This window comes from Ammospiza caudacuta, chromosome Z (assembly GCF_027887145.1).
Source record: "Ammospiza caudacuta isolate bAmmCau1 chromosome Z, bAmmCau1.pri, whole genome shotgun sequence".
In the NCBI taxonomy this organism is placed as follows: domain Eukaryota; kingdom Metazoa; phylum Chordata; class Aves; order Passeriformes; family Passerellidae; genus Ammospiza; species Ammospiza caudacuta.
The window spans coordinates 64,370,154-64,389,405 of record NC_080632.1 but is presented as its reverse complement, the minus strand read 5'-3'; the positions used below and the strand labels follow the sequence as shown (position 1 = coordinate 64,389,405).

Below are 19,252 nucleotides of genomic sequence, written 5' to 3'. Positions count from 1 at the left end.
CACGTTAAATAGTAAAGGAAACCATATAAGAGAGGCAGCTCTCATTTTCAGCCTCTAACAGAGGCTTGTCTCATTAGAGGACCAAGCTCAAATACTTATTTTGTTGCTCTTTTATGTATTTTTAGGTGCATACATAGAATATACATGGAAAGAGCAGGAAAAAAATGGTTTCTCTGCATTACTGCATTCCTCTCTGCTCAAGGGTTAGGAGCCAGGGGAGTGGGTATGTGGGTTGGGGGTGGCAACAGAAAACAAACTGGTGGATTTCTCTACTGCAATATATTATTTTTATTTCCTTTTATTTTATTTTATTTTTTCCTAAGGAATAAAAGCCCACCATGTGGTGTATTCTGTATTAAGCCAGGATAAAAATGCAGTCCTTGCTCCAAGTTTGTAATCATAAATCCAGGAGGTAGCTTCCTGCATTTTAGGAGAATGAACTCAGTTATGGTCATGTAATTCTTCTGGAGCAATAGGCCGTGTAGTCAATCCTGTGATAATTACTGCTAATGGGTGCTAACCACGACAGTTGCAACAGCCTCCAGGTTGTTTCCCACTGACAAATTGGGAAATTGGCATTTTCTAGACACCAACAAATACAACAGAAGATACGTGCTTTTTCTTTACAATACATCCTTGAAGACACTTTTCCAATTTATCAACCCATATATGCAGTTGCTATCTGAATACTTCCTGTTTTTTCCACTCTAGTTGTGTGCCTTTTTTTCTTTTTTTAACCCTGAAGAGAAGCAAAGGGATGCAGAGAAGCTAGTCTGACATTTGTGTTCACTTTGGAGCAGGCAGTAGAGACAAAAACGGCACTTAGTGATTTCAGCATTTGTTTTCATGGGAAGAACTCCTGTTTTACTCCCTACTACAGGAGACTGTAAGTGCTTTACTCTCCCTGGCTGCACTGAATAAGTCATCAAATGCTCCTGTGGTCCAACTTTGACTAATTAGAAGCTTGTAAAGATTCTTATGGATAATCTGCAAGTTGGCAGTGCAGAACAGATATTGGTGCTACACACTGCTGAACCCAAATACTAAATATGGGTATCATGCGTGTGTTAAGTATAATAAAAAAACTGTATTTTCTTGATTGCATTTTCCCTTTAAAAGGTTTGCTGATCTTTGGAAGTTCAGTTTTGCAGCACCTGTGCTGATAAGGAATTAGTAGGGATAAATGGATATGAAGGGTAGAATTCTAAACTCATTTACATATCTCAGTAGGCTTGCAAAATCCTACTGATGCTGATACTTTTATTTAGTCAGCTAAGTGTTATTAAAAGGTGTCCCCCTCTCCATGTTGTGGCATTTTTTGTAGCTACAGAGAGACTTATTTTTAGACTTGATTTTCATTCTTATGGCTTTCTGTGCTCTCAAAGAAGTAGCAGCTTAAAAATAATACATATTTAATCTCTTCAGGGAGATTATCCCCCCCAAAGACTGATGACCATGGCTTTAGAGTTTCGAGTGACAAATTTTAAGATATTGTAAATACTGTCTCATACTGGCAAGACAAGTTCCTTTCCCTCCTTGTTGTGAGGGTTTTGCACAGAGCTGGAAAAACACTGTTTTGTAATAAATGTTTTATTTTCTACTCATCAATTTTCCAAGCTCTGTCAGTACCTCTTCAGACAGACACCTTTTTCTTTTTGTTTGTTTTCAGTTTCAATGGATGAATCTAAATCTTTTACTCATTTGCAGGACACGTCTTCTCCTGACTCTGTTGACAGAGTCAATACTCATTCACTTCCTTCTGCAGGACTGTTGTGCAAAGTATTTTTTTCCACAGTGCAAGTCCAGAACCCACTGTTTCTTCCCACACTGAGATGACCCCTTTTCCATGCAACATCTGTCACTTTGTGAGACCCTTTCTGGAAACATTCCCAGTTCCTCCTGTGGGCAGGGGCCACCTCTCCCCCCCTAGACAGCATACGTGCAGACTGAGAAAAGTGTTGGTACAGCAGAACCTTTTTTCCCTGTTCTTTGTGTTTGTTTTTCATGCTCTCACGACAAGGTGCTGTGAAAGTTGAGTGATGGGCAGCTGCTATTTATGAGCACATTGCAGTTTGTTTCCTTTTTGGAAGTGTCTGCATGGCCTTTCCTTGACACCTGCAGTGCACCAGGGACAAACATAAACCAGAACTTCAAGGTTGGAAAAGTCACTGTTGAGTTGTCAGGCGATGGGTGTAACAAAAAAGGAAACTATTGGTTGAGCTTTAAGGGGACTAGCAAGAAGACAGAGCAGAAAGGCACAATTTTCTGGATGACAACTGGGTGAAATCATGGCAAGATGAATGAGGCGCTGTCTGATTGTGCCTCTTGAGTGATGCTGAGGCCAAAGATCATAAATTCAGGCAAAAGACCAGTGAGTTTGAGCAAGTTCCTTCAGAAACTTGAGAGCTAACAACCATCAACGGATCTCACCACTGATGGGAGATGAAAAGAGGATTAGTTACCATTCCTGAAGGGATTTAAAAGACCTACAGATGTGGCAGTTAGGGACACAGTTTAGTGGTGGACTTGGCAGCGCTGCATTAATGGCTGGATTAATTGATCGTAGAGGTCTTTGCCTACCTAAATTATTCCGTGATTCAAAGATGAAAGGATATTTTTTTATGTGTGGCTTCCATCTGGATCAGATGGAAGGCTGTGGTCAAGGACCATTTCCCACTGCTAGCATGGACCTGTCCCTCAGACACTGGGAGGAGGTTCACAGCACTTTGCCTTCCCCAGCATCACCACTGTCAGGGTCAGTTTGGGCTGCAAGGTCTGTGTGCTTTTGTACATTGTTATTTTAAATGTCATGTTAGATACCATTTGTGTGAAGCATCAGAAAGTTCTTGATATTAATAGCTGGGATAATGGCATGCAGCAATATATCATTTTTTATTCCATGTGTTGGTTGTTAAATGACTGAACTGCCAGTCAACAGGGAAATCAGTCTAAGTTCTAGAGTTCTAGCTGTCCTGTGATCATTATGAATATAAAAGGAGAAATACAAACCTTTCAAGTGAAACAGAAGATACAGTTTCAACAGTAACATTTTTAAAAACATAGCTAAAAAGCTGTGAAAGATTGTATACACTTAATTAGCTTTTCCCAAAGCATGGACCAGGTAGGGCTCTTCTTTTTTGAACTGTCTTGATAAACCCTGCCCTGGTCACCACTGCCTGGCCTGAGCAGCCAAACCCACTGACTGCAGGCACTTTGCCTTTCAGGGATACCCCTGCCTGCTGCCCTGCTGGCTGAGTTCCAGAGCTGCTTTGCTGCCAGGAGTAGAAAATTGCAAAATTTTTGGTTCCCCAAAATCACAGAATCATAGGCTGGTTTGAGTTGAAAGGGATCTTTCAAGGCTACCTTGTCCAACTGCCCCACAGTAAGCAGGGCCATATTCAATTAGAACAGCTTGCTTGGAGCCTTGGATAACTCCAGGGATGGTTGAACACTTTCACGGAGGGGGCATCCACCACCCCTCTGGAAAACATTCTGCTCACTTTCTGATTTTCCACTTTCTTTGTTAAAACCTTCTCTCTGTAGTCTGTTCTGAGCTTGGGTGGAGCTAATGGGACGGAAAGGCAAGTCCCAAGAGCCTGGCTCCTTCTGAAGAGGCATCAGTGAGAATAACAGTAGGGCAGAGGAGAAGCTGAGTGTACTTTATGCAAAAATAAAACCAAATTACATTGATTATGCCCAGATATGATGTGCAAATATAACTCTGTCAATCCCTTATCCCTTCTGCACCATGTTTCACCCTAAGTAGGGGACTCAGCAATTTGGCCACATAGGCATTCCTTTGAAACTAAAACATTACAATTTTAAACCAAGAGTACTCAGGCAATATTGCTAGAGGCTAGCACTCACCCAGAACAGCCACTGCCATCCACAATTACCTGCAGTGGAGAGGGTAAAGTGCAATTCACTGCAGTGTCCTTTCCAAGCCTGAGTTAGCTGCTTGCCCCATAAATGATCCAGTGGGTGCTGGTCAGGGTCAGATACCTTGGGTAAGTGTTTTTGCTGAAGAGGTTGATACAAAACAGCACAGTCAAGCACTTCTGACCTCTGCAATATCAGAAAATAAACCATCTTTATTGGTTTCCCAGCTTGAGGAGCTGCAAGGTTTTCACTGCAAATCTTCCAGCCCCAGACTGAATAATTTCTTTCCAGGACAACTTTGTTTTGAAATGCCGTTTAGAATAAGCAAAGTGCTCATCCACTGCCAGAGAGAGAGAGAGATGGGAAGAGCTAGCATTGAGTTCTGCCACAGGAAATATAATTTCCCAGTGTAAGATTACTAAAAAATGGTGAGTAGGAAGATGGATGTCAAAACAAATCTATAGAAAAATTAACTTCAGTGGGCAGGAGTGGCAGGTGGATATGAATCAGGCACAGCTAAAGAGGTAATGACCAAAATGGATGATGGATATCCCACCAATTTAAAGGCTATACTGATCAGTATTTCACCTACATATATTCCCATTTTGGCATCATTACTCTTGGTGAACAGGTGCAGCATGTCACAGACCAAATTTATCAAATCGGCATAGAAGAATACAAAGCCTTACTCTTGCTGTCAAAAGGGAATTGCTGGGTCTCACTTTGGTAAATAGTCCATGTGAATGACTACCCACTGAGAAGTTGAGACTTTTTCAAAAAATGAATAATCTGCTTCTCTGTTGAACGCTGTCCGCTCTTCAGTGAATCTGCAGAATACTACTGTGACTGAGTGCAGGAAGTAAAGTTACAGAGAGTTTTGGGCTGTACAGGAGTAAATGATACAAACCAACATACAGGTAAGTCCAAGACTAATTCCCATGCTTCTTGCTGTAACAGTGGGGAACCTGTACTTTGGAGAGTGTTTGCTGCTTGGCTGTTAAGTTTAATAAATTTCTCCCAACTAAGAAATCACACATTCTAAAATCTGCAAGTTCTTGGCCAAAAGGAATGGATGAAGAAGGGGGGATGCATGTGGGAGATACATTAAAAGTGAAGCAACTCAGGAAAATGAAGATCTGGACTTAGCAGAGCTTACCCACAAATGGCACAGACTTGCAAGTGGTATTCTGCTTCCGCTCACTTTCTGATTGCATAAGGGTCTTTCAGCGACTTTTTAGATTCACAGAATCCTAGAACACTGTGGTTTTGAAGAGACCTTACAGACCATCTAGTTTGAACCCCCTGCCTTGGGCAGGGATACCAACCACCAGACCAGGTTCTTCCAAGCCCTGTCCCACCTAGTCTTGGACACTTTCAGGGGAGGGGTATCCACAGCTTCTCTAGGCAACTTCTGTCAGGCCCTCACCACCTAAATGTTTCAATTCTTCCTTTTATCTCCTCTCAACCTACCTCTTTCAGTCTAAACACTTATCTGTTACTCCATCCCTTGTCCAAGTCGCTCTTCAGCTCTCTTGGATCCCAGTTAGGCACTGGAAGGGGCTCTAAGGTCTCCCTAGAGCCTTCTCTTCTCCAGGTGAACATCCCCAGCTCTCCCAGCCTGGGTCCAGAGCAGAGGCCCTCTGATCACCTTTGTGGTCTCCTCTGGATTTCCTCCAACAGTGCCACGTCCCTCTTATGCTGAGGATCCTGGAGCTGGATGCAGCTCTGCAGGTGGGGTCTCACGAGAGGGAACAGAGGTGCACAATCACTTCCCTTGACCTTCTGCCACACTTTTAGTGATGCAGCCCAGGACATCTTTGGCTTTCTAGGCTGCCAGAGCACATTGCCAGGGCATCCTGAGCTTCTAATCCACCAACGCCCCAAGTCCTTCTCCCCAGGGCTGCTCTCGATCCGTTCTGTATTTGTGCCCTGCCTGTATCTGTGCTTGGCATTGCCCCAGCCCAGGTGCAGGACCTTGCACTTGGCCTTCTTGGACTCCATGAACTGAGTCCTTAATTTCAGACAACTGAACCAACTTGTTGGACTTTAGTTTCTGAACAAAAAACTCAGTTGTGGATGTTGAATTAGTGCAACTGAAGATGGAATAAGGACTATGGTCAGACAACCAGCCTGGGAGCAGCTACACCTGCCCTTCTTTCTTCACAGGGATATTATACTAAAAGAATTAATTATGTTAAAGCACAACACGTCCTCCATCTGTCATGCCATGCTTAAGGCCTCCCATAAATCCGGTGGTTAAAACCTATTCAATAGTGAAAAAAAAAAAAAAAAAAAACCCCAAAGGAATTCCATGGGACTATTGGACTATTCACAGGGCAAAATCTGAACTTTATTTTCAGACTGGAGCAGATTTTTGCCCCACCTCCTCTCCCTTTGTTGGTAGGCCCTGAGGAATCTTGTGTTGATCATGCACCTCTCTTGGTAACATTTTGAACAAGGACCCCCATATATGTACATCTATTTACAATTTTTATAGGCAGGTATTACTCAGGTTCTAATACTTCTGCAGCCCAGTGTATCATCTCATGCCCCTCCCAGGGGATCTAAGCACCTCGGTCCACAGACTTCAGAAGGAACCGCATGTTCTGAGAGTAAACTAGTACTAGATAAAATTGTACTTTTGACTGAAATTTATTCTATGACTAAGAATAGAGAGCATACAGCCCCAGATGAATGCTGTGGGGTAAGACATGATCAGAGGAAGCTCCTTTTGTCACATCGCTAGGGATTTATGAGGAAGGTAAGTTTTCTCTGCTGTAAGAGTTTTCAGTTTTAAGCAATGTTGAGGTAATTTATAGCATTACCACCTTGTAATTTCCTGAGATTTAATTCAAAAGACTTGTTAAAAAGTAGAGGAACAAGAAGTCATTGAAGGAACTGCTATTTTAAGAAGACAATTTCCTTTTTAGATGATAATACAATCTTCAGATAAGCTAAATCAGAAAGAGAAGCGAATATACACTTCTATTTAAGTTTGCTTTCTTGTGTTGAATTAATCACATAAAAAAAAGAAAGAAAAAATGAGTAAGTTGGATAAAAATAAATTGAATTTTCTTCTATGAATGTCTGATGTTAAAATAGAATTTATTTCCTATTGACACAACTGTAATGAAAAAGTAAAGAATGTAGTAAGACCTGCAGAAATACCCCAACAAATTTTATATTAAAAATGCCAAATAAAGATTTGCTTTGTCGTATCTCAAAAAAATGCTACCTTTGTAGTGATTTAGTTAGCTGCCAGAGGTTTGTAGCTGATCATTGAAAAGTGGGAGTCAGAGTCCAGGAAACTGAGGTTCTCTTTGATAGGAGAATGCTGCCACTTCCTCAGGGAACACCATGTGTGTGTTTGGCATTTGGCTGAACGGTCTGAGAAGGAGACAGCAGAGTTCTAACTGTTCTGTACCTGTGAGAAGACATAACCTATCCCTCCTGGAAGACCTTCAGCTAAAAGAGTATGCTATAAGCTTCACACATTGCTGGTGCTTTTAATTCTTCAATACTTTATCTTTTTTTTCACTTGACAGTCTAGGGAACTTGAGGAAAAACTGCTGTTCTGGTAAGAGTTATCTTTTCCTCATAAAGAATGGTGTAACTCCTGTGAGGTGGTACATCCATGAAGATTTACTTCCATTTCTCATAGAACTACATGAAGTGAGACTTACTTCCCCTCTCTTCTTGGCATGGTGTCTTAGCAGACCATTTCTAGCCTGAAATCCTATCTTTGGTACAGGTAGCTGCCACCCATGTTTGGAAGTGGTCAGGATGTATTAAAAATTTGGGATGTCCTGAGCTCCCCCTCTCTCTGTGGATCGTGGTACACACACAGTTGAGTGGAATCAGAATTAGACAGGTTTGCTATGAAATATACCAGATCACGATTTTTACTGCCCTCCTCATGCCCTGCTTGTGTCCAGAGGAGCTCCCTGGTGCCCACTCAGCAGCACAATCTCACTGATGCGCTCCTCCCGCTCTGCCCTGACTGCTGCCTGGGTCAGCACTCTTGCCTTTGATGCCTCCTCCTTCCCTTCAGCTGCCATCCACCCCTGCCAAGTGGGCATGCCATTAGGAAAGAGGGGAGATAATTGTCAGCTTGCACAAGTGACTTAAGTGACCCGAGTTCATTGCTTACCTCCGTGACGGCGAAGCTTCGTTTTCCACAGGGAACAACCTTGTACCACTTGTCGTGCAGAACATCCATGAAGCCGTGGGATTTGTACTGGCTAATCAGGTCAGAGATGTTTGAGGTGAGTGGAGAGTTGGGGGGAAGACCAATGCCATATCCTAGAAGGGAGAACAGTGCAATCATCTCTCTCTTTCTTGTTTGGCTTTTGCTGATGTATGTTCATTTCAGCATGGAAGAGCGAGCTGGCAATCTCTTTCAGCCAGCCAGCTCAAACCTGGCTTACTGTGGTCTGAGAATGCTGAGACAAGACCTTTTTCTGGTGCAAAATAAAGTCGCCCAATACAAACAGAATAAGCAAATTCAACATTATTATGGCCACACAAGAAATATCTAAAACTGGAGATTCAAAAACTTAAAATGGAGACAATGGATTAATAAATATTTTCTCTAGAAACACAGACCTTTTCATGCCCTTGTCATGGATTGTTTCAGCAATGCAAAAGGGCCTCAATGTTACATAAATCATTCTGTGATCCCCTTGGATTGTTAGAGCAGTGGATGTGACTGTGGTGTCAGATGTGACATTTTCTTTCTATGCATTTTCTGATGAGGAGCTGTACGTACATCAATATATACAGGAGCCATCTTCATTTTTATCAAACAGCAATTTAAAGCCCTGGGGCTGTGTTTTCAGTTCGTGCACTTCTGCTGTTGCAGTGACAGGGATTTTCAGACACTAATAAATGCAGTTTTTAGCCACTGTGCTATCTTTCACCATGTCAAAGTGTGGGTAAAGGACTTAGTGTAAGTGAAAATGAATTCAGTAACTCTGAATGTGGTACTTTTACCAGAATCTGGGGTTTGATTTAAGAAATTCAAAACAAATACAATTGATCCCTTGAAGACATGCAGTTGCATGCCAATTGCCTGCAGAGATTAATTTCTAGTCCACTGTGGATTTTTGTTTTTCAGTTCAGAATTCAGAATTTCAGATTGTCTCCTTAAAGAAACCCATAACAACACAGGAAGAAAGAAAAAGCCCTCACAGAGAGGTGCTGAATTTTCCAGGACAGTGGCTCACTTTTTTATGTGTGATGAGGTGATAACTGTTCCTACAATGCTTCTCCCTTGCTGCTGAGTATTTTGCATTATGCCTGTAATTCCACCTGAATAAACCTGCTCACATCAAAGGATTTGTTTCAGAGTTAGCACAGCTAGAACTTATAAATATCACATTTTCAGCATACTTTTTTTGTAATTGGGTGAAATGAAGGAAGTCCACTCATCCAAAATCGTATAGTTCAGTGTCTATTTGTTTGTTTCTTTTTCTATATTGAAATCTAATCTACTTGAATTGAAATTGTGGAAGCTTCTGGTTTTATTTCAGCTGAATTGACCTTTTTGAAAGGGATTTATCAGGTTTCTGAAGGAGGTTGTTTTACATTGTGATGGGATCAGCTGGAGCTATTGCCCTTGGAGGGGAGGAAAGTGGAAGCACCAGTCCTTTGCACTGTCCATTTATCACAAAAGTGGTTTCTAAAGTCTGCTGCCCATGTGCTCATCCATGCTGGAAGCAGCTTCACACCAACCTTGCTTCCAGGCTGCCTTCTGAGATGTCCTTGCTAATTTCTCAAGGCTGCAGGAGGCCAAGCACCAGGGGAGGCTCCCTTCTCATTTAACTATAGATTCAGTGGGAATCTTGAGCTCACCTTTAAAATGAGAACAGTATTTGCCTGTTGCAGATGAGAGTGAAACTGCAGAACCACATTGTGAACATGTTAGAACTGGGTTTTGAACACATGTCAACAAAGAGAACTGGCAGAAAAGAAGCCTCATTTCAGGGGCCTCTTTTTTCATGGTGAGTAGGGAAATGGACTCTGCCTCCTACTTGTCTGGAGACACACTGCCTGAGCACTTGGAATAATTTCTGTATAGAGCATGGCAACAGATCATAGAATCACAGTATGGTTTGGGTTGGAAGGGACCTTAAAGAGCATCTCATTCCAACGCCTGCCATGGGGGATCTTCCATTAGGCCAAATTGCTCAAAGCTCCACTTAACCCGGCCTGGAAACAGGTGGTAAAAGTGATAAGAGATCTCAAAAAAAAAAAAAAACCAAAAAAAAACCACCAGAAGAAAAGGCTGGAGCTTTTGTTCTGCTCAGTCACTGAGGATTTTGTCATAATCCTCAAGGGGTCCTCAGTTTCACCTCCATATTTTCACTGAGAATACCACAGCACAACAAAGCAAATTCAGCACATGAGGAACAGAGTGGTGTGTTATAAAACAGGTTATTACCTTCAATGGCAAAGGGTTTTCCCACAGTTAGGAGCTTGCAGTCAGCATCTATTGACACTTCATAATCTAAGAGTGCTTTATCCATGATGAAGGCATCAAGTTTTTCTGGATCATGCCTGTATTCAACACCAAAGTCAGAAATACAATCACTTCACTGTCTAAGTGACACAGAACATTTTCTATGCAGTTTCCTGGAAAATTACTGTATGAAAATAGGGACTAATATTAGCACATCTGCACTTAAATTGAAAACTCATTTGTATTTTGAAGTACAGAATTGTTTGAAATGCAAACTTTGTGCATTAAAAGCAGTCAGTGTGTTTAGGACTTGTTTTGCTCCCACAAAATACTATTGTTCTGAAAGACAAAAATCACTACAAAATGTTGGACTTTGACTCAATTGAAAGTGGCACAAGGCTTTAGTGGAGAAGATCAAAAATTGCTAAAAAGTACTGTTGCTATATTATTTTCTTTGTGATGTTAAACTTGGGGGATATTATAGCAAAAACTCAGAGGGATAACTTATTCAAAGGTATTTCTCCTCCTTTCTCCTTGAATATGAAGTAAATTATTTCCTTCACCCAAGGAGGGAAATCTATATTTTCCTTGTGTTTTCTTCACGAACACAATGACTGAATTTTGCTAAAATAATAATATCTGAACAGCAGGTTTGGATAAAAATAACAGCTGCAATGCCTGATCTCATCTGACCCCAGGACTGCACCCTCCCTTCCTGTCCCCTTAAAAGTCTGGGTGTTCTCTTGATGTGATTACTTCATTGATTTCAATCCATTTACTCCACTTTGACCCAAAGAACTGCCATGGGTCTTGATTATCAACAGGATGGATCTGGGGAAAAATATATGAACAGGAAACAACAGGAAAAAACTTCTGGTGAAAAGTTCTCAGGCCATCTGCCAGGCAACTTTTAAGATAAAATGAATGAATGATTTCAGGCTTATTACCACCTCCCATGTTTCCTGGAGGAGTTGTGTGACTCCCAGACTGTTAAGCACAAATGTCTCTGAGGCACACTGACACCATAGTGCTCTTATTACTTCATTAGTAATTACTTTATTATTACTTTTATTACTTTTTACCAGTCTAGTGCTTCTTCTATTAATTTAATGATAAATTAAGGTTCCTCTCTGAGAACCTCCTTTCCTCCTACCACACTGAGGAACCTCATTGGCAGCTTTTGCTTGGACTGGATGTCTTTTTCTGAATGTTTCTCACTGCCTGATGAAGGGCTCCCAAGCTCAGGAACTTACCAGGAGTTTATACACTGCCTGGCCTGATGGCACTCCCACACCCAGGAGGTCATTCCTCCACATCACCATTCAAGGTGATGGTCTACACTGCATTTTTCCTCAGTTTTCCTTGTAGAAAAAAACAAAGGCTACAAGAAGCAGCTGGGATACACTTTTGTCTTTTCAAGCACAGCACAGATCATCAATACTTTGCTTCATGCCAGACAAAGCAGTATCATGGCAAAAGCAATACTACAGAGTACCACCAACAGAAACAAAGCTGATGATTTTTACCCTCTATGGACAAATGCAGAAATAAGAACAAGACCTACCATATAGGTTGACTAAAGAGGTGGTGAGGGGTTTAATACCATAAATGGATATTAATCCATTGAACTCCCATATTTTGTGGGACCCTCAACACTGGGAAGGAGAAGATCAGTGGGAAATGGCATCCATGGAGTGGTGATATTTTCTACATCTGTCTCTCTGTCACTGTCTCTCTCACTCACTCTCTCTTGCACACATTTACTGTTAAATAAAATCCCTACTATTGACTTTGGCCTCATTTTCCCTTACTCCAAGCATCTCCTTTTACAATTTTAATAACCAGATCATAACAAGCAGCCAGTGGGGCAGGCGTGGTGCTGTTTGCAGGGTCTCACTTCAGGTAGGCCACGCCGTCGGTGGTGGCAGGGACGTTGTAGCGCCGCATGTACTCGTGCATCTCGGGGAAGCTCTGCCTCACATAGTCCTCCGCGCTGCTCTCCCGCACCGTGCCGAACCGGAACCCTTGGGACGGGTGGTGGAGCTGAGGGGAGCACAGGAGAAGGTTAGCAGAGCCATTTGCCTCCCATCACATGTGGTGTCTCGGCCCTAGTGTGCTGATAGTTCCTCAGAAATCTTCGGTGTGGATCTGCCCCTCTGGGTGTTTTCCTGCAGGCAGCTTCCCACCCCCCAGGAAAAGCCTGGAAAGACTTACCAGGTGGCTAAATAACCTGTCTGTCCACACTCAGGGTTTTCTTCAAATACTGAAATTAATCCCCATGAAACACCTTGAACACCCACGTGTAGGTGTTTATTGGGATTGTCTCTAGAACAGACAATGTTTCAGGAACTGAAACTTTATGAAAAGCCTCTGGGCTAGCTACAATCCACCTTCTGGGCTCTGGGTACCCAGCAAAGGACACACAGCCGAGATTTGTTTTTTCAGAATGTTTTACTTTGTCGTTAGGGGTGAAATTTAGCCTTCTGCAGAAGGCTGTTCATTTCTAGAAGTCTACCCACCATATCACAGTTTTGGTTGCCATTGCTCACAGACAAACTGAGGACTGAAAGGTCACCAAAAAGACTCCCCTGGCAGTGAGGAGGGAGAATTCCCCTTTGCATGGCCCAGGCTGCAACCATGGATATACACACAAACACAGTCTTTTGCAGTTCTGTGCCCTTCTCTGAACCAACTCCACAGTCTGCAGCCACAAGGAGGCCAGTTTGGGTTTCACAGACCCGTCTTCCTGAAGTTTCTGTTTGCCTTTGGAGCATTTAGTGACTGCTGGGGGAAGTCTCAAGCTGCCATGGAGAAATTAGGCAGCATCTTCCACTACGCCTAGCACTTCCTTGAACTGGCCAAGTGCTGCCAAGGCACACTAATTAAAAAGCCTTCAGCAATCCACCAGCCTCTGACAGGCCAAGCTTTCAGAGCACAGGAAGGCAAACAGAGCTAAGGCTGAAGCAGTCATGCTGTATTTGCTTCCCAGGAAGCTCATGGACATCACAGCAGCTTGCAAAAATTATCTCACCACAGCCATGCTCTGCTTGGCAAAGACCAAGCAAAGAAGCATTCTGCCAGTCCGTCTGGCCTCTGCATTACCATCTAAGCAGAACAGAGTGCAGGGCAGCACAAAGCCATAAAAAGACCTTTCCCAGTCTTCTCTTCAACGACCCCATGGTTAAGAGTGTCTGTAGTTTTTTTAAGAATGGCAGAGGTAGGATGCAAACTCACTGTCACCCAGTTTAGTCTGAAAAGGAAAAGAAAAAGGTCTTTTGGATGGTGTTTCTGCTGTCATGGAAGCTATGAACATTCTGTATTTCTGGTAATTTTTACCTGAAATTGAAAATTAAGGTGGGCAGGTGTTTACCATCTTGTGGTCTGCTGATCTGGTCCCTGTGTTGCAACCCAGGAATGAGACCGGCCACTAATTCCAAGTCTGTGAGTATGGCCAAGAGTCCTGGTTTTTTTGGTGGGTTTGCTTTTAGTCTGGGTTGGTTTTTTTTTGTTTTTTTTTTGTTTTTTTTTTAATGTTTTCTGGTGTAGATGGCTGTGGGACAAGCAATGCAGGGTGTGCCTCCATCTGGAGCTGGCCATAGTGCTGTGCCAGAAGGACTGTGGGCACAGAGGGAAATGTTCTTGCCTGGGAGTGTGGGAGCAGCATTCAGGTGCCAGAAGACATAAATAACAGGAGCTGGGCTGTGACAATACATCATGGAGACTTCCAGCACAATGCTGCCAGCGCCAGTCTTGAGACATTGAAGATGACCTGCTTAAGGAAGGAACTTGGAGTGAGGTTCATGCACTCTCCATCCCAAGAAGATCATCTCCACAGTCAGGACTATTTTTGTAGGTTTTATTTCTTTTCAGTTTCAGTGAAGAGACTGAAAACCCCATTAAGACCCAACACTCAACCAAATTGGCATTTTCCAAGTCAACTTAGGTGCTTGTTGTGAAGTTAGTGGCCCACCTAGTGATGCCAACTGCAGTGCAACATCTGATCTGCAGATAAAGTCTTCACTGGAACACATCTTTCACTCAGACTGTCACCAATGTCTGCATTTGGCTAAACTTTTAAGCCTGAATGAGAAAGGCTGGTACAAAACCAGTAAACTGCACCTCCATGCAATTTTCTGTCCTAAACCCTTTACTGAGGACTGCCCACGCTTTGCTTTGTGTTGGGCATGCCGTCAAATTTCACCCCAAATGATGACAACACCAGATTATTCATTAGATCAGAAGTCCATCTGGCTTAATAGCTTGTCTCTAGCAACACCATATGCCTGGTGGGAAGTCTTGGGAAGTCTGCACAAGGGAATTGTTCAGCCATCCCTTGTATCCAGGGCTCTACCTGCTTCTGGTAAACTCTGCTTTTTCATAAGAATCATTATGTGTCTGCAGCTTTGTATTTGATCAACTCCTTCTATGAAGGATAAATGCTAACACTTATTTTAACCCTCTATGTCTTTCAAGGACTTCTCTTTTCTTCTTATTGCTGCTCACCCACAGGAGGAAAAGGTCTGCTTGCAGCTCTGTGGATTGACAGTGCAAAATGCTGCCAAAAGCACTTCACTGATGATTTGTTAAGAGTGCTAAGGGTTACTTGCTTCAACAGAAGATAAAAACTTCAGAATGGAAACAAGACTCATCACTTGTCATTGCTGCTTTCTTACCTTCTGTAGCCCTCTCCTGGGAAGATTATGTGACAAGATGGAAACCACAAATATCTGTGTCCTGACAGGATAGGTAAATACCATAGTCTTGCTCTGAATATTGCCTTATTAGTGTCTCTTTTTTCTGATCTTTTCTGTTTCTCATGCTCTCTATCTTTCGTCTTATGTTTTGAAAGCCCTACACTGAAAGAGTCTTTCTGTTTTCTATAAACCAGCAATGGAATGTTAATGCCTAGGGCTTCAGAGAAATCATAAAGTCTGAAAAATCAGCATTTGAAGAATCAAGAATGGATTCTATGTATTTTTTTTTTTTTATTTATAATTCAGGGGAGGCAGTTACTTGCATTTATACCAGTAATTGCAAATATAAAGACCAGCTTACTGGAAGAAATAACTGTTGAAATCAGAGTAATTTCTGCTATGTGGATTCTCTATTTCTGTGTATATACCGTGTTTTTCAATTCAGCATTCAGTGTCAGAGGTGAATAACCACCACAAAGCAGGTAAAGAGCACTAGGAAATGCTGACACTTTTGTATCCAGAGCGCCTGGAGGTTTGCTGGTGACTCAAGCACAATTAAAAATAAATCAATGCAATAGCTGCAGATCCATCTGCAGACATGAGTTTTCTTGGCATTTGGCTTAGACAGCCTTACAAAGTCCCTCCAGATTCGGACATCTGTGGCTGTAAGAAATGGAAAGAACAAGGTTTGTTCAGACCTGGATGAGGCTCTGAGGTAACAGTGAAGTGGGGTTTATGCACCCTCTCTCCTGAGAAAATCATCACCGCAATTGTCCTGGCTTGACAATTCATTGAACAAGATGTGAGGATTGTTATGGGTACAGATATTACAAAATAACAGTATGTCAAATAAGGATATCTAAATTTCTTTGACTATCAGATCATTGAATCACAGAATCATTAAGGCTTAAAAGACCCTAAAGATCAGACCCCCCAACCACTAAGCCAACACTGCTGAGCCCATCACTAAAACACATCCCCAAGAGCCACATCTACAGGTCTTTTAAATTCCTGTACAGATCATGACTTCACCACTTCCCTGAGCAGCCTGTTCCAATGCCCAACAACCATTTTGGTGAAAAAATTTTCCCTGAATCTCTCTTCTGAAGACCCATTAGCATTTATCAAGCAACCAGCCCTTTGAGTGTTATCTGGCAAGGCCACTGCAGCCAATTGCAGCTGGCTGTAAGCCTCAGCAGGGAAACACCAACAGCCTGGGCAGTCCAACAGCATGGGGTAAGATTATGTCAATTGAGTAGCTATGATAAAACCTATTAACTGCTAATGTATTTTAATACTTTATTTGTTAGAAGATAAAAGGGGTTAAAAACTTATTTAGTGCTGCTGGTTAGTGGCTCTCCAAAAAAGGGGTGACAGCCCCAGCAGCTAACAGTATAGCTTTTGCATCTCAAATACTGGAGATCATGGATTTCCTATCAGTGAACTGTTTATACCTGAAGCAATGGTGTATACCATGAGGGGCCGTTCTTTAGGTGCGCCCCAAATTTTAGAACCAGCTCCACACTCTACTGTAAGGGAGCCGTTGCACATGAAGTTGTGATGACGCACATGGTGATATCCCATTTGGACCTGGTTTAGTACTTGGGGCAGACTCAAGAGATGAGTGAGACATGGAGCTAGAGGGGCCTGAGCACTTGAGCACTGAGTGCTTGGATTTTACAGGTTCAGAGCTGTGGAATGTCAAGACCAGAGGATCTTGCTGTACAGGACAGGGACGGATGGCTCAGGAGGATGTTCCATCTTCTGTGAAGGCAGCAATCTTGAGAGGAAAGACTAGGACATGCTGCTGGGAAGTAGAGGATGAAGAGGCAGGAGAAAGGCTAAAGAGCTGTGATTTCTGGAAGTGGTGTCCCTGTGAACACTGCTGTCCCTGTGACTTCTCAGGACAGTATCTATTGTAGGACACATGGATTGTGACCAGCATTTCCAAGAAGGAGTCTCACTGCTGAAGGAAATGTATCATGGGTAAGGAAACAAACAAGAGGCACTGTGTAAGAAAAAAAAGGGAAATGTGAATGCTGCCAAGCACTGAAGAGGTGAAATGGCTGTTGGGTCCCTTGAGACAGGGAGGCCATGAGGTATTTAAGAAAACACCAGAGCTTTACAGTACATCCAACTTCTCTGACAGTGCCAGGACAAGCTTTGCGACTTCTCAGAGTCTTCTGTGCCTTGCATAACATGGTGCTCCCAGACAAATGATGTTTGTGCTTCTTGCTGCTGAAAGCAAACACTGCAGTTACCAGTTCCCTCAGCTTGGCCCCTTACATCCAGATCTCCTTGGTTTCTGTCTGCTGTTGTTAAAACATCTGCTGTGTGGGAAGTGGAGAACTTGTTTTATTTGGGGAGATGTTGAGATGAATTGGGAATCTGCATACATCTATGGCTTGGGGTGCCAATTATGCATGAAAACACCAACATGATAAACATCAATGTTTATCACAGCAGCAGAAACAGGAAAACACAATCCTGAATGACAGGGGTTTTGCATAACTCGGCACATTCCATTTTATGCAATGCATTGCCATTGCACTCAATGCTGTCAGCTGGGGAGAACACCTAGATGCCAACTTGAAAGGAAACAGGTCCAGAAATCTCCAGTGCAGGTTGGGATTTAAAACTGAAAATGCATCAGTTAACCTTGGCACATTCAAGGCTGTGCAACTGTGGGGTTTTGAGATCTTTCTAGCAGGTTCTGGATTTTCTATGACTTTTCAGTGCTGCAAAACCATATTATTTACCTCAAGCACATTTCCCCCCTTGGTGCCCTGGTTTAGTTTAGTATCATTTTGAGTTTTCATCCCATTCAGTTGCCATTTCTTTTTGCAGTAAGAGCCCAGGTACAGAAAATTGTGGTCTCAGGTCCACAAAAGTAGGCAGTACAATATTGCCTGCTGATCCCATGGAGGTTGAGCTTGCTGGCACCTGCGAGGAGATAAGGAACATCTAAACAGAGCAGCTACTGGGAAGGGAAATTGTGGCTATTTTCTACAAGCATCGATGTAACTGAAACCTAGAAAATTGATTGATGGGGTGCTGCCTTACTGAGTCTGGCTGAGAAGAGTTCTGTGAAATGGGACTGGAGGAAAAATGCTTTGGGAACTCCATTTCTAATCATGATCTCAACTCACGAGAAGCATTTCATCATTCATTCTGTTGGCCTCTTCAATGCCCAAATTCAACTCCATGAACTATTTTTTTGCTGCAAATGAGAAAAAGGCAACTCAGTATGTAGCTGAGGGCAGTGCCAGCGACCACTCACTTCAGTGACAGAGCTAATGTGAATTTAGCTTTTACCACTACCCATAAAGGTGCTTTTTAATTTAAATAGGGTATAGAAATGAAAAACATGGCTGAAAGCACTTTCCTAACTTTTGTAACAACTTCTGAAGAAAAACTATGGTGCCAAAGGTTTTAGTAGCTCACTTCCACAACAGTGCTGGTTACCAAGTGCAGTGTTTAATGGGCACCTTGTGTATCAGCAGAATTGCCAACATGATCTCTGCCAGGCAACTGCTCCAGAATCTTAAAAATCTGCTCAGTTTCAGTTCCTAATCACTAGAGAAAGACAGCATTAGTTAAAGGACTGATGTGGTTTTAGAAATCTGCTGTTTCACAACGATATTTTTGTCTCTCACACATAAAGCAATCGAATTTTACTTCACCTTATGTAACCCACATATTTAGGCAGTTTCCCAGCCACCAATAGATTTCCATAGCCCAGTGAGAAAATATAAGCAATTGGAAGTGATAAGCAAAATTTCAGGGGAAAGTGAACAAAAAAAATGAAATAATAGGAATTAAAAAAATCCCAACCACAAACCAATATAAAACTATTCATGGGCTTTCCCTTTGTATCTGCAGGAGTTTTTGAAAACTAACTACTGAAACTAACTAGTGAATATTTATGGGGTGCAGAGGGAGATGAAAGAAAATTATTCACAGTGAAGCACATGAATTTCAGATTTTAGCAGATGAAAATTCACAGCTCAACTTCTGGAAGTGGAGGTTTTGATCAGGAACTGTCCTACGTGTTCAGGCTTCGGAAGCTGGGACATTCCCAGGCCCTCCAGGAGAGGGTGTTTGCAGAATACATTTGAATCAATGCTTTCGCTTCTCTGCTGTGAAAAGTGTTGGTGGAGTTGATTCTTTCGTTGTCAGGATAATGACAGATTTCCTTAAAATTCTGTCACTTTGAATC

At 42.4% G+C, this 19,252-nt stretch overlaps 1 protein-coding gene across 1 annotated transcript in view; it reads right to left on the bottom strand.

Annotated features, from left to right (window-relative positions):
• GRIN3A (glutamate ionotropic receptor NMDA type subunit 3A) overlaps positions 1 to 19,252 on the bottom strand; it is a 67,663-nt gene that overhangs the window by 8,350 nt on the left and 40,061 nt on the right. The window contains exons 4-6 of the mRNA XM_058823871.1: positions 12,237 to 12,382; positions 10,322 to 10,437; positions 8,030 to 8,181 (exon numbers count right to left, since the gene is read on the bottom strand). Coding sequence (XP_058679854.1) covers positions 8,030 to 8,181; positions 10,322 to 10,437; positions 12,237 to 12,382 — 414 coding nt within the window. The remainder of the gene's footprint in view (positions 1 to 8,029; positions 8,182 to 10,321; positions 10,438 to 12,236; positions 12,383 to 19,252) is intronic.